A 13,697-nucleotide genomic window follows, 5' to 3' on the forward strand; every position below is an offset into this window, starting at 1 on the left:
ATTATTCAAAAGACTATCAAAATGGCAAATAATGAATAGACCTATTTATTTAAGCAGAATAGTAAACAGAAAATGAAGATGTTTTACAGATTAGAATATACTAGGGTGAATGATTTCTTTGTCTAGGAGTGAGATAAGAGCTCAGTTTGAAGTAAAAAATATGTCCCAGGTTCACCCAAGGGGAAAATTGCTCTCCCCTCTAGGGAATTGTGCAGGAAATCAGGGTCATGTTGAACAGGTAACAGCCTTTAAGCAACCAAGTTACTTCAGTATGATTTACAGGATCATGTCTTTACATAGAAAAAGTGAAACTCTAGTTCTAAAAGCAAATTTGAAATCTCAACAAGCACTTCTGAATTAGCTTGGCTGTATGGAGAAAATTTGTCTAATTAGATTGGTCCTTTCCTGACTTTTCTTTCATGCTTTTCTCTTTGAAATCAATCAGGACTGGTTCCTCCTAAATAATTCTTTCAACTATCTCCTATAAATGACCTGTATCTGAAGCTGTCCCTAGGCAGGAGATTGTAATGAAGTCATTTATAAAGTTTTCTCTGGAATCTAGATTGTTTCTAGATTTCTTTCTCTTGTCCTGTCAGGTCACCTTTTTACCTCTTCTTTGTCCAAGTCTGTATGTAGACATGTAGGGGGTGTGTGTGTGTGTGTGTGTGTGTGTGTGTGTGTGTGGCTATGAAGTTTTTCCAGGAGGTGTCAGTGTGGTTTATATAATCCTGGAGGGAGCTCTCCTCCTTCTGTTCTTCAGTTTTAAGAGACATGTAACTTCTGGTAAGCTAGGAAATAAGTGGCTGGAGCCAAACCTCATTCTATGGCAATTTCCCTTCCTCCCTCATTCCCTCTACCCCTCTCTCTCCCTCTCCCTCTCCCTCTCCCTCTCCCTCTCCCTCTCTCTCTCTCTCTCTCTCTCTCATTAGAAAGTCCTGATGAGGCTTCGAGCTACCTCCATGAAAGGAGTGTGACTTCCACAGATTCCCAGGGCCAAAGGCATACCCTCACCCTCTTATTTTGCTTTGGCTCCCTACATTCCCCCTCCCCCCCCCCTCCCCCGCCCGCCCGCCCACTCCCACTGGGGATCTCTAGCGTCTTACCTCAGGGAAGGGAAGTACTTAAGATGTACTCACGTTCCTCCGGATGCTGAGCCTGCAATGCTGTAACAGACTCTTGAGTACTTAATGAATGACTTTGCAATTCCGGAGAGTCTATGAAGTATAAACAATCTGCTTTCTAAATCAGGAAACTGAGCACCCTGGGGAGCCTGGAGGACACGAAGTTGTCCCTTGTCCTAGTTCATTCTATGGTCTCTGCTCTCTCCTTACTCCATCTCCCCTTGCCCCCTTTGACTTTTTTCTTCTCATCCACGTCTTCCTCTTCTCCTATTCCTCCCATCCCTTCCCTCTCTGAAGTGAAACTGGGAGTTTCCAATAATGAGCAATATCTCTGACTCCTGGGACTGCAAGAAGCGACTATGGCTGCCGCCTGGTGAAAGTCCATCCATAAGCGCTGTGATGTACTGTATGGGAGTGTTGGGCAACCTCCTAGCACTGGCACTACTGATACACCGCTGGTGGGCTGGCTCTCGGAGTGACCAGGGCTCCCCCAACTGCTTCTGTAGGACCCCCATTTCCCTGTTCCACTTGCTAGTGACCGAGTTGGTGTTCACAGATCTCCTCGGGACCTGCCTCATCAGTCCAGTGGTGCTGGCATCATACTCACGGAATCAGACTCTGGTAGCACTGGCGTCCGGTGACCGGATGTGCACCTACTTTGCCTTCGCCATGACCTTCTTCAGCCTGGCTACGATGCTGATGCTCTTTGCTATGGCTCTAGAGCGCTGCCTCTCCATCGGCCATCCCTACTTCTACGAGCGTTACATCACTTGGCGACTTGGACTGGTGGTCCTGCCAGGCGTCTATGTCTTTTCTCTGCTCTTTTGCTCCTTCCCATTGCTGGACAACAGGCATTATGTGCAGTACTGTCCTGGAACTTGGTGTTTCATCAAACCGGGAAAGTCCTCTTATTTACAGATATATGCCACGCTGTTACTGCTTCTTATTGTTGCGGTGATATTCTGTAACGTCAGCGTCATCCTTAACCTAGCCCGTATGCACCGCCGAAGAAAGGGCAACAGTAGGGTGCACTCCCCGGACACAGGCACAGGTAATCCTAGAAGCCTCAAGAAAAGGGAAAGAATGTCCATGTCGGAGGAGATAGACCACCTCATCCTTCTGGCTGTCATGACCATCACGTTTGTGATCTGCTCGTTACCCTTTACGGTATGTCACTCTTATATACTGCTCTCCACTTTCCCACAACCTTACAATACTTCCCCCATGCATCTAAAGTTTATTTTGCAAAACTATTTCCTAATTTTCCTGCAACTTCTGTATCCTATTTCTTTCTCTTACTTTTCACCTTCACAGTGCTCTCTTTTCCTCTTCCTCTAGCCACTCCAAGACAGTCAGGCTTTAGCGGTGTTCAGTGAGAAAGGAGGTAATATTGTAGATTAGCTAGGAGATCGGTAACAGCTATTGAGAATGATTTGACTGCAGATTCATTGTAGTCTCAGATTTCAACTAACTGAATGATTTTGGCCATTCAGGTAAGCCGGGTCCTGAACCTAAATTTTGCCATTAGTTTGTCTATATAGTCCGTAAGGTCCCTTTCAGTGATAACTTTTAGAGTTAACAATGAATCAACCAACTTAATTACTTAAATGAGAGAGTACAAATTTACTGAAATAAATTATTTTCTTCCTTTCCATTATTGTAAGGATCCTAATTTTGAAGACATAAAAATGCAGGTGACTGATCTATATTATTTTAAAAAAAATTTTTTAAGTTATGGAATAAAACAAACATTTCCATAACATAGTACAATAAGAAAGATGATTGTACAAGAAACTGCCAACCTACTATGCACAACTTGGTATTCCTTTCAAATATCCAACGAAATTTTCATATAATTTGTTTTTCTCTTTTTCTTCTCTCCTTCCCCCTGCCCTAGAGATGACTGCCATTAAAAACAAATAGGTGCACATACCTATACATATATGTATGTATGTGTGTGTAAAAGTGCGTGTAAAAGTATTCCATACATATTTCTATTTATTAGTTCTTTCTCTGGATACAGATAACATCTTTCTTCATAGTTAATTTAGTATTTATAATAGACAAAATAAGTTATTTGCTCAGTTATTCTTAAAAGAATATTGCTGTTACTGTACACAGTGTTTTCTTGGTTTTTCTCATTTTGCTCTTCATTATTTTGTGCAAGTCTTTCCATGTTTACTAAAGTCTTTGAGCTCATCATTCTAATAGCATAGTAGTATTCCATCCAATCATATACCATAGCTTTCCCCAATTGATGGGCATCTTTACAATTTCTTTGCCACCATAAAGAGAGCTGCTATAATAATTTTAGAGCATATAGGTTATTTTCCTTTTTTCCTAATCATCTTTGGAAATAGACCTAGTAGTGGTATTGCTGGGTCAAAGAGTATAGTTTAATAACTCCTTCGACATAATTCCAGATTGCTCTCCAAAAATGGTTAGGTCATTTTACAGTTCCATTAACCAATGAGTTAATGTCCCAATTTTTTCACATTCCTTCCAGTATTTGCTGCTTTCCCCTTCTATTATTTTAACTAATTTGGTAAATGTAAAATGATATCTCAAGGTTGTTTTAGTTAGTATTTCTCTAATCAATAATTATTTAGAACATTTTTTTTTCACATGACCACAAATTGCTTTGATTTCTTCGTTGGAAAATTACTTGTTCATATCCTTTGACTATTTATCAGTTGGGGAATGACTTGTATTCTTATAGATTTGACAAAATTCTAATTGCTGCTCCTGAATTTCTTCCATCTTATGTTTATTGCTATTTTCTTTCTCAGCCTTTCTTTTTACCCTATCCCTGTTAATCTTATGTTCTCCCCTTACCCTCTTATTCCTTATTTTACCCACACTCTAAAAGTCCCTTCCTTGCCTTCTCCCCCCACCCTTCTAATCTTATTCTATACACCCTTTTAAAAGTCCCTCCCCCACATGATTCCTTAGTTTTCTCACCTCTCTAGAAGTTCAGAAGACTTCTACACCTCTCCAGAGGTACATTTTATTTACTCTTCAGTGCAGATGAGAGTAGCCCTCCATCCCCACCTATTGTATTAGTTCTTTCTTTCATGCCCCATTTTTATATTTGCTCCTTTTTGCCATTTCCCACGCAGTTTGGTTTTTAGAATCACCCTTTCATATGTAACTCAACTACAACCTTTCTTTCAAACTACCTTAGTAATTGTAACAGTTTTAAAAATACTGATAATATTTTTATATATCATAAGTAAATAATTTAACCTTTATCCATCTTATAATTAATTTTAATGTTTCCTTTTTTTCTTCTGGATCTTTTATATCAAATTTTCCACTGAGTTATGTTTTTTTGTTACAAATACTTGAAAGTCTTTTTATCAAATATCTTTTTTTCTTTCATTCAGTATTATATTCAACTTTGCTGGATAAGTTTTTGTTGCATGCAATCCCAGCTCTTTTGCTCTTTGAAATATAATGTTCCAAGATAATGTTTATGTTTAGAAGCGGCTAGGTCTTGTGAAATCCTAATTGCTTTTCTGCAGTATTTAAATTGTTCTTTTCTTGTTGTTTGCAATATTTTCTCCTTAACCTGGGAAATTTGAAACTTAGCTATGACATTCCTCCTGTAAGCTTTTTTCTTAGGATCTTTTTCAGGTGGTGGTCAATGAATTCTTTTTATTTCTACTTTATTTCTTATTCTAGAACTTCAGGGCAATTTTCCTTAATAATGTCTTGTAATATTGTAGCCAGATCCTTTTTTTAATCATAACCTTCAGGTAGTCCAACAATTCTTATATTGTGTCTTCTTGATCTGTTCTCCAGATCAGTTGTTTTTCTAATGAGATATTTCAGATTCTCTTCTATTTTTTCAAGTTTTATTATATCCTGGTGTTATTTAATTTTACTTGCCCGATTCTAGTTTTCAAAGAGTTATTTTCTTCCTTAAGATTTTGTATCTCCTTTTTTAATTGGTAAAACTTTCTTTTTATAATGTTCTTGGACTGATTTTATTTTTTCCCTAATTTTTCCATATTCTCTCATTTGATTTTTGAATTCCTTTTTAAATTCTTCCAAGATTTCTTTTTGGGCAACCACTTGATGGTACTCTTTAGGGTAGGAACGGCTTTTATTTTTTAACATCACTATCTTCCTTTGAAGATTAACCTAGATCTTATTTTACACTAAAGTAGCTATCAATGGTCAGGTTCTTTTTCCTTTTGTTACTCATTTTTATTTTTAATTTGTCTTACTTTATTTTTTATTAGCTTAATATTTTATTATTATCAAGTTTTAATCCTGAGTTGTGGGTAATGTTGCCATAGGCATCTGGTCCTTCTTATTATTGTTTCCTGAATTCTGTCTGGGGACTCAACCTCAGGAACTCTCCTCTTTTTCCTCAAAACCCCATCCATGCTGTCCCCAAAAATGTTCTTGTTTCCTGTCTGTATTCATGAGACTTGTATTGGCTCCTTCTTGCCCATAACCACAAGCCAGGGATTACTGCTGGTCAACATCACTAGATCTGGCTTCTGGAAATAGTAGGGAGTCTTTCAATCTTCCTTCACTCAGTTGTCTGCTGTGAGGTAAAAGTTCCTGAGGTGAAGTTTCTTGAGGCTATGAATTACGTGAAAGTTGAGGTAAATTTCTTGAGGCCTAGTTGCTTCTCTCAGGTCCTACTGTTTATTGATTCAGTGGAGTCTGGAGGTATTCACACTTCACTCAGATCAAGCTTCAGCCCTTGGAGTCTTTTCTGAGGTCCTTTCAAGTTGTCCTCCTAGGACAACTGCTTTACCCCTTTATTTTTGCTGCTCTATATTTATTTAATGGCAATTTTCTGTCTATTTCTGGAGGTGTATGTAAGAAGGATTTTGTTATCCTTTTTAGACTTTAGTTTCTCAGGATCCATAGCCATGGCAGCATCTCATTTCCAGGTGTTAGATAATAACTCCCAGAATAGCTCCAAGGATTCTGTTCATTGAGATATAGGGATGACATAAGTAATTTTTACTATACTTTTGCTGAATGATGATATTGCTAAAGTTAACCTGTGAGGCCATTGTGGGCAAGATACCTTCCTTGTCTGTTGCCCTATAAAGCAAGTGGGCACTGGTCAGTGAGTGGGGAATCTGTGTGTGCCTTGACCAGCCCCATCAAGACCTGAAGGGATTTTCGGGAATGCACAGGTTGTGCCTGTCTCAATTGACCTCATTGAGACATAGAGGTGGTTGCTCCCACTACCACCCACTCACCTGCCCCTGAGAGAAGAGTGATTGGGGAATACTGTAGGAGCTGGTGTTCCCATTATCAGCAACTCTCTTTTAAGAAGACTAGACTATAATAAAGTCAGATTATTTAACCCCTCTGAAGTTGTCTTCCTGTCTTTCTTGTCTGACCAGATCAAGAGTGAATCTGTTAGAGGCTGGAGTCCAACCACTCCAGTGCCCCCTGTTTGCAATTCTTTGGTATGCAGATAAGACAAATATAATCAGTGAGGTGTTTTGGTAGGTTTTTTTTAAGTCAACAAACTTTGTTGAAGCTTTGTTGAAGTTGTATTAAATAGTATCTTTACTGATTCTCTAGGAATTTTCAAGTAATTCATTACATCAGCAGCTGACAGGAATACCTATAGTCCTTTTGACCTATCTTTAAGCCATTAAGTTCTTTCACTTTTCTTACTGCTATTGCTAACATGTCCAGAACAATGCCAAATATTGGTGAGGAGAGAGGTTGTCCTTACTTCACTCTCAAATCTGTTGGAAAAGCTTCTGTTGTACCCTCATTACAAATAATGCTTGCTTTTGGTTTTAGATACTTTTTGTGATATTTAAAAAAGTAGATCCCTACATGCCTGTACTTTGTGGGACTTATTTTTCCAAAAGGGAAGATAACAATATTTTATTGTAATTACAAAGGCAATTTTCTTACTTGTTATATGAATAGCTACAAGAACAGACTAAGTGTAATCCTCACACAGGCTTCATGTTAGCCACACTTAAGTAGTTATAAATCTTATGAAAAAATAATTTTAACTGTGGATCCCCAAAATTTCCACTTAAAGACAAATTATTCCTTGACTTTGCTTTTAAAATACTGTAACCAGTTCTCTTTATCCTCCTCACTTAAAAATAAATTCAAACTAATAGAAAATCTTCAAAGATTTCTATGTTGTCTTTTAGGAAGTAACAGAAGAAACAAGTCTACTAGAAACAAAGAGTAGACATTTGGCAATTCATTACCAATGAACATCAGATAATACAATTATGTGTATAAGTGTTTAGTACTCATCCATAAAAATAAAGGCTGTCTGTGACCCACAGCCAATCTTGCTTTTACCAAATACAACATATGTAAGGAAAAAATAATTCTCTAACAACTAAATTCTCATAATTTCTACTTGTGCATATGGATAAACAGGCCATTGAAGTATACCTTCCCCTTGGCAGAGGACCCCAGGCAAGGAGAGGAGAGGAGAAGACAGAAGGAGAGGAGAGGAGAGGAGCTGTTACTCATACACAGGTTGTGTTTGTCCTTTGTTCTTGAAGAGGACGATGACATCAAGATGATGGCATGACTTGCAGTTGACTTTGATTTGAGTGAGGGAGGGCTGTGCAAGGTCACCAGCCTCACTTTCTCCTCCAGAGCCATCTAGGTCCAGTGGCCATATATTCATCAAGACAACTGGAGATGACCCTCTCCTGTCCTCTCTCCCTCCTTGCCTGAGGTGCTCTGCCCAGGGGAAGGTATACTTAGATGGCCAAAAACTACCTTTTGTCCTCAGGGTTTACTGGCTAGATTACTTGCTCAAAGATCAAGCCTTAAGCCCAATTCACTCTGGAGCTCATAGATTGGACCTGCTCACCCTGCTAGCACAGAATGAATGTAAATACTAAATAGTAACCATTTTTCTTTTACCCAAGAACCCTGAAGGTCTTCCCCTCCTAGTTTGATGTGGTTTTTGTTTTTGTTTTTGTTTTTCATTAAGGTGGCCATCCCTTCAGTAACTACTTAAAGAGGCCTATTCATTGAATGGGTGTATCTCACATTCAAAGTGAGAATCTGAGAATTTCCCATTGCATCCTGGGCCATTTCCATGAATATCTGGCCACTGGACTCAAATCACTCTGGAGGAGAAAGTGAGGCTGGTGACCTTGCACAGGCCCTCCTCACTCAAATCAAAGCCAACTATAAGTCATGTCATCATCTTGATGAAATTTTCCTCTTCAAGAAGGAAGGACAAACACACAACAACAACAGCAATAATGAATAACAGGAAAGAAATTTGTTTACCCAAGAAATTCCTAAGTTATAACTCCAATACAAATATATTCCCTTTCATGAGTTTGGGGCTTTTTAAATTAATATAAATGACTTTTATTTTGTCAAAGGCTTTTTCTGTATATATTGAGATAGTAATATGGTTTTAAACGTTTATGTTTTCTTAGATTTGAACCATCCTTATATCACTAGTGTAAATCCAACTTGGTCATAATGAATGATTTCTTGGATAAATAATTTAGTCTGGCAAGATTTTATTGAAATTTTTTTAATTGATGTCCTTTAATGCTCTTGAACTATAGTTCTCCGTCTATGCTTTTATCTTTCCTGGTTTGAGATTTAAGACTGTTTGTCTCATAAAATAATGCTGCTAGAATGTTCTCTTTCTTAATTTTTGAGACTGTTTTATGAAGTATGGGTAATAATTATCCTTTGAAAAACTGATAGAATTCTCCCATAAATCCATTGGCTAAGGAGTGCACAGTTAAAATAAAACTAATGATTAATAGTTTGTTATGAATGAATCAAATCAAATGATACATCAAAAAAGATTACACTGTAGACCAGGGCTCTTAACATGGTATCCATAAACTTAAAAAAATTATCAGTTTTTCAACATTGTTGCTTTACCTTTTAATCTTATATATTTTATTTTATGCTTTTAAACATTATCCTGAGAAGGTTTCACAGAACCCTAGGCTTCCCCAGACTGCTATAGAGGTCCTTGACATAAAAAGGGTTATGAAACCTTGCTGTAGAGTGGCAATTTTCTATTTTCTTTCTGTTTCATTAATACATTTTTACAGTAATAACACTTCATAATATCCACTCCTCTATATTCATCATCCCCCACTGCAACAGTCAAAATAAAGACAGTTAAGCAAAAACAGAGTGATAGTGTTTTTTAAAGATGTATTATTAAGCATATTTTTTTTTAGATTTGGAATTTAGATCTAACTAATCAGCATAGAAATTTTTATCGGTGCCTTTTTCTTTCTCTTAACTTTATTCTTTGCATCCTTGTTCCACCATTCCATTTTAGCTGAGATATTTTAATTAATTAAGAACATACCAAAATCAACCAGGCCTTACACTAATTGGTTTTTAAGTTTTTATTTATTTTAAACTTAAATATTAAAACATAAATACATAATAAGAAAAGAAAAAAAGCATCATCATGTGCACAATAGAATGTAAAAGAGGATTCAAAATATGTAGTAATAAATTTCCATTTCAAGAAAGCTTATATAATAAATACTATGCATTATGTTCAGAGTGTCCATCTTTTCTTTGCTTCCTTGTGAGTTTTCTTTAGTTCTCTGCTGTTGACTTTTTACTTTGTTCTTTCCCTGCCTTCCCCCTCACCTCTCTCCCAATAAGGCTGCAATTAAGCAAACATGTATATATGTATGTGTATGTATGTATGTGTACACACATATATGCATATAAATACTCACATATATACATATATAAATATGCACACAGATTTACATACATACACTTACATAAATATACACATACTTCGACATCTATAATCATACTCACATATAAACATATACATTCATACACATCTATGTAAGACTGTGCTATGCTTATTTGTCCATTGTTTCTCTGAGATTGGATAACTTCTTCCTTCGTAAGTTCTAGTCTTTCCATATTTTTCTAAGGCCCAAGTCCACCAACTCATCATTTCCTACACCACAGCAATATTCTGAATTTATACTGTTTAGTTATTTTAAATAGTCTAAAACAATATTAATCAATATGGCTGACATATAGTATAGTTTCCCTATTTTTCTCCATAGACTCCTTTACTTTACTTCTACTGGCTATCTTGCCCTCCTGTTACTTAGCCTACACTCCTTCAAGGATCTTTCATTCTCCCATTCCTTGTTAATCTAAACACCCTTTGATATCTCCCTTAACCTATTCCTTCACCCTAACCCTCTAAAAATCCCTTCCTTATCCTCTCCCCCCTCTCTTTCTTTTATTTAGTCCTTATTTTATAATTTTATAAGTTACTATCCTTAGTAATAAATTTATAAAATGCCATCCTTATATCACTAGTGTAAATCCAACTTGGTCATAATGAATGATTTCTTGGATAAATAATTTAGTCTGGCATGATTTTATTTAAAAATTTTAAATTGATATCCCTTAATGCTATTGATCTACAGTTCTCCATCTATACTTTCATCTTCCCTGGTTTAAGATTTAGGATTGTTTGTCTCATAAAACAATTCTGCTAGACTGTTTTATGAAGTATGGGTCATAATTATTCTTTGAAAAATTGATAGAATTCTCCCATAAATCCATTGGGCTAAGGAGTGCACAGTTAAAATAAAACTGTATTAGTCTTTTATTTCTTTCTAAATTACACTAATTATTGAAAGGCCTTTGAACAGGAATGGTGTTGCATAAGAATTGTGTTTGGACAAGCTGAAAAACTTGCTCAAGCCCCCAAAATCATCAAATTGGTTGAGAAGAAAATGATTTCCAGAAAGTGTGGTTTTCTAATGCATCCCTGTGGAGAAAAGTATGGAGAAGTCTTAGTTTAATCCTGAACAGATATCCTTGCCCTCCTTCTTTTGGACAGAGGATTTTTGAACTTTCCATCTTCCCAACAGTGTCCTACCAGTATTCTCAGATCTGAATAGGCAGCTAAGGGCAGATAAATGTAGATCTACTACATTTAGCGAAAGTGACAAAATATTCTATGAATGGGAGAAAAGAATTTTTAGGTAATTAGGAGCTAGAACTTAACCCTTTGCCATCTGTGCTCACTCAATTTGATCCATACTTTTCCTCTGAACTCTCCTTCTGGAGGGATAGTTTCTGCCAATTATTATTACTGCACTAGCTTAGTAAAGACACCTTTCTAAAAGCTTTTTAGGGGCAGCTAAGTTGTGCAGTGGATAGAGAACTAGGTGTGAAGTCAGGAAGACTCATCTTCCTCAGTTCAAATCTGGCCTCAGATACTTACTAGTTGGATGAACCTGAGCAAGTCACTTAACCCTGTTTGCCTCAATTTCCTCATCTCTAAAAGAAACTGGAGAAGAAAATGGGAAACCACTCCAGCATCTGTCAAGAAAACCCCAAATGGGATCACAAAATGTTGGGTGTGACTGAAAAAGGACTGAACAAAAATTTCTTAAGGTTACCTGACTACTTTGAGAAAATGATGTTTTAAAAAAATAAGTCTATGTATCTATCTATCTATCTATTTGTATGTATATGTATATATGTATGTAAAATTATTCTATACATACTTCTATTTGTTGGTTCTTTCTCTGGATGCATACAGTGTCTTTGTTCATATGTCCTTAGTAGTTAATTTGGATATTTATAGTAGTCAAAATAACTTATTTATTCAGTCATTCTTAAAACAATATTGTTGTTACTGTATACAATGTTCTCTTGATTCTGATCATTTTGCTTTTCATATTTTATGCAGGTCTAAGAACATTGAGCTCATGATTTCTTATTATATTAGTAATATGATATCACACTTGTATACCACAACTTGTTCAGCTACTCCCCACTTGATGGGCATCCCTGCAATTTTTAGTTCTTTGTCACCACAAAGAGAGGTGCAATAAACATTTTAGAACACATAGGTTCTTTTCCTTTTCTCCTAATCATCTTTGGAAATAGACTTAAAGGTGGTATTGCTGGGTGTAGGTGGTTTAATAATTCCTTGGACATAATTCAAAATTGCTCCCCAAAATGGTTGGATCAGTTCACAATTCTACCAATAATGGATTAGTGTCCCAATTTTTACACATCCCTTCCAACATTTTTCATTTTCCCCTTCAATCATTTTAACCAGTATGTTAGGTGTGAAGTGCTATCACAATGTTGTTTGAATTTGCTTTTCTCTAATACATTATGGTTTAGAACACTTTTCATATGACTATATATTATTTTGATTTCTTCATTGAAAAACTGCCCGTTTATCTCCTTTGTTCATTTATAAATAGGGAATGACACATATTGTTTTGGATTGGCAAAAATCTTTATATATTTGAGATATGAGACCTCTATCTGAGAAACCATTTTTTCTACTTTCCTGTGATCTTGGCGACATATTTTACTTGAACAAAACCTTTTTAATTTATTTTATACCAATTTGTTTTCTATCTCTTGTTTATTCATAAATTGTTCTCCTAACTAGCAAGTAGCAAGTTCCATGTTCTTCTAATTTTCTTGTAAAAACTCTTTATATTTAGGTCATCTAGGTATCTATTTTGACCTTATCTTGGTAAATGGTTTAAGATATTGTTCTATGACCATTTTCTGCCATCTGTTTTCCAGTTGTCCCAACAATTTTTTACCAAATAATAAATACTTTACACTTGTCAAATAGAGTTATTATGTGTACTTGCTGCTGTAAATTGTAAGTCTTTTATATACCATTGCTCTATATTTCTATTTCTTAGCCAGTACCAGATAGTTTTGATAATTCTTACCTTATGATATAGTTTAAGATGTGGTACTGATTAATCTTCCTTTACATCTTTTCATTATTTTCTTTCATATTCTTGTCCTTATGTCAAGAACTTTTGTTAATTTAATTGGGATAACATTGAATATATAAATTTGGGTAAAATTATATTTTTATTATATTGGCCCTGTCTACCCTTGAACAATTCACATCTCTCCAATTATTTAAATCTGATTTTATTTGTGTAAAAGTTTTTTGTGATTTTGTTTATTTAGTCCCTAGGTTTGTTTGGGTGGGCATACTCACAGGTATTTTATATTGTCTAGAGTCAGTTTTAAAAATTAATTTATTTATTTTTAGTTCTCAACATTCACATACACAAGATTTTGAGCTCCAAATTTTCTCCCCATCTCTCCCCTCCACGCACCCCAAGACAGTGTGCATTGCAATTACACCTTCACCTAATCTGCCTTCCCTTCTATCATATCCCTCCCTTCTCTCATTCCCTTCCCCTCTATTTTCTTGAAGGGCAAGATAGATTTCTATACCCCATTGCCTGTAAATCTTACTTCTCAGTTGCATGGAAAGACAAATTTTAACATTAGTTTTTAAAACTTTGAGTGCCAGCATCTTTTCCTTCCTCCTTCCTCTCCCATCCCTACTGAGAAGGCAAGCAATTCGATATAGTTATCCGTGTGTAGTTATGCAAAACACTTCCATAACAGTCATGATTTGAAAAACTAACTCTATTTCCCTCCATCCTATACTTCCCCCCATTTATTCCGTTCTCTCTTTTGATCCTATTCCTCCTCAAAAATATTTACTTCTAATTACCTCCTCCTCCCATTTGCCCGCCCTTCTGTCATTCCCCCTAC

At 36.1% G+C, this 13,697-nt stretch overlaps 1 protein-coding gene across 4 annotated transcripts in view; it reads left to right on the plus strand.

The window, feature by feature from the left end:
• The first annotated feature begins 1,073 nt into the window (after window positions 1-1,073).
• Window positions 1,074-13,697, plus strand: part of PTGER2 (prostaglandin E receptor 2) — a 46,984-nt gene continuing 34,360 nt past the window's right edge. For all 4 annotated transcript variants that reach the window (XM_072629708.1, XM_072629709.1, XM_072629711.1 and 1 more), the window contains exon 1: window positions 1,074-2,288. In XM_072629708.1, the coding sequence (XP_072485809.1) occupies window positions 1,440-2,288 (849 nt within the window). In that variant the 5' untranslated portion in view covers window positions 1,074-1,439. The remainder of the gene's footprint in view (window positions 2,289-13,697) is intronic.

Source organism: Notamacropus eugenii, chromosome 1 (genome assembly GCF_028372415.1).
Source record: "Notamacropus eugenii isolate mMacEug1 chromosome 1, mMacEug1.pri_v2, whole genome shotgun sequence".
Taxonomy (NCBI): Eukaryota; Metazoa; Chordata; class Mammalia; order Diprotodontia; family Macropodidae; genus Notamacropus; species Notamacropus eugenii.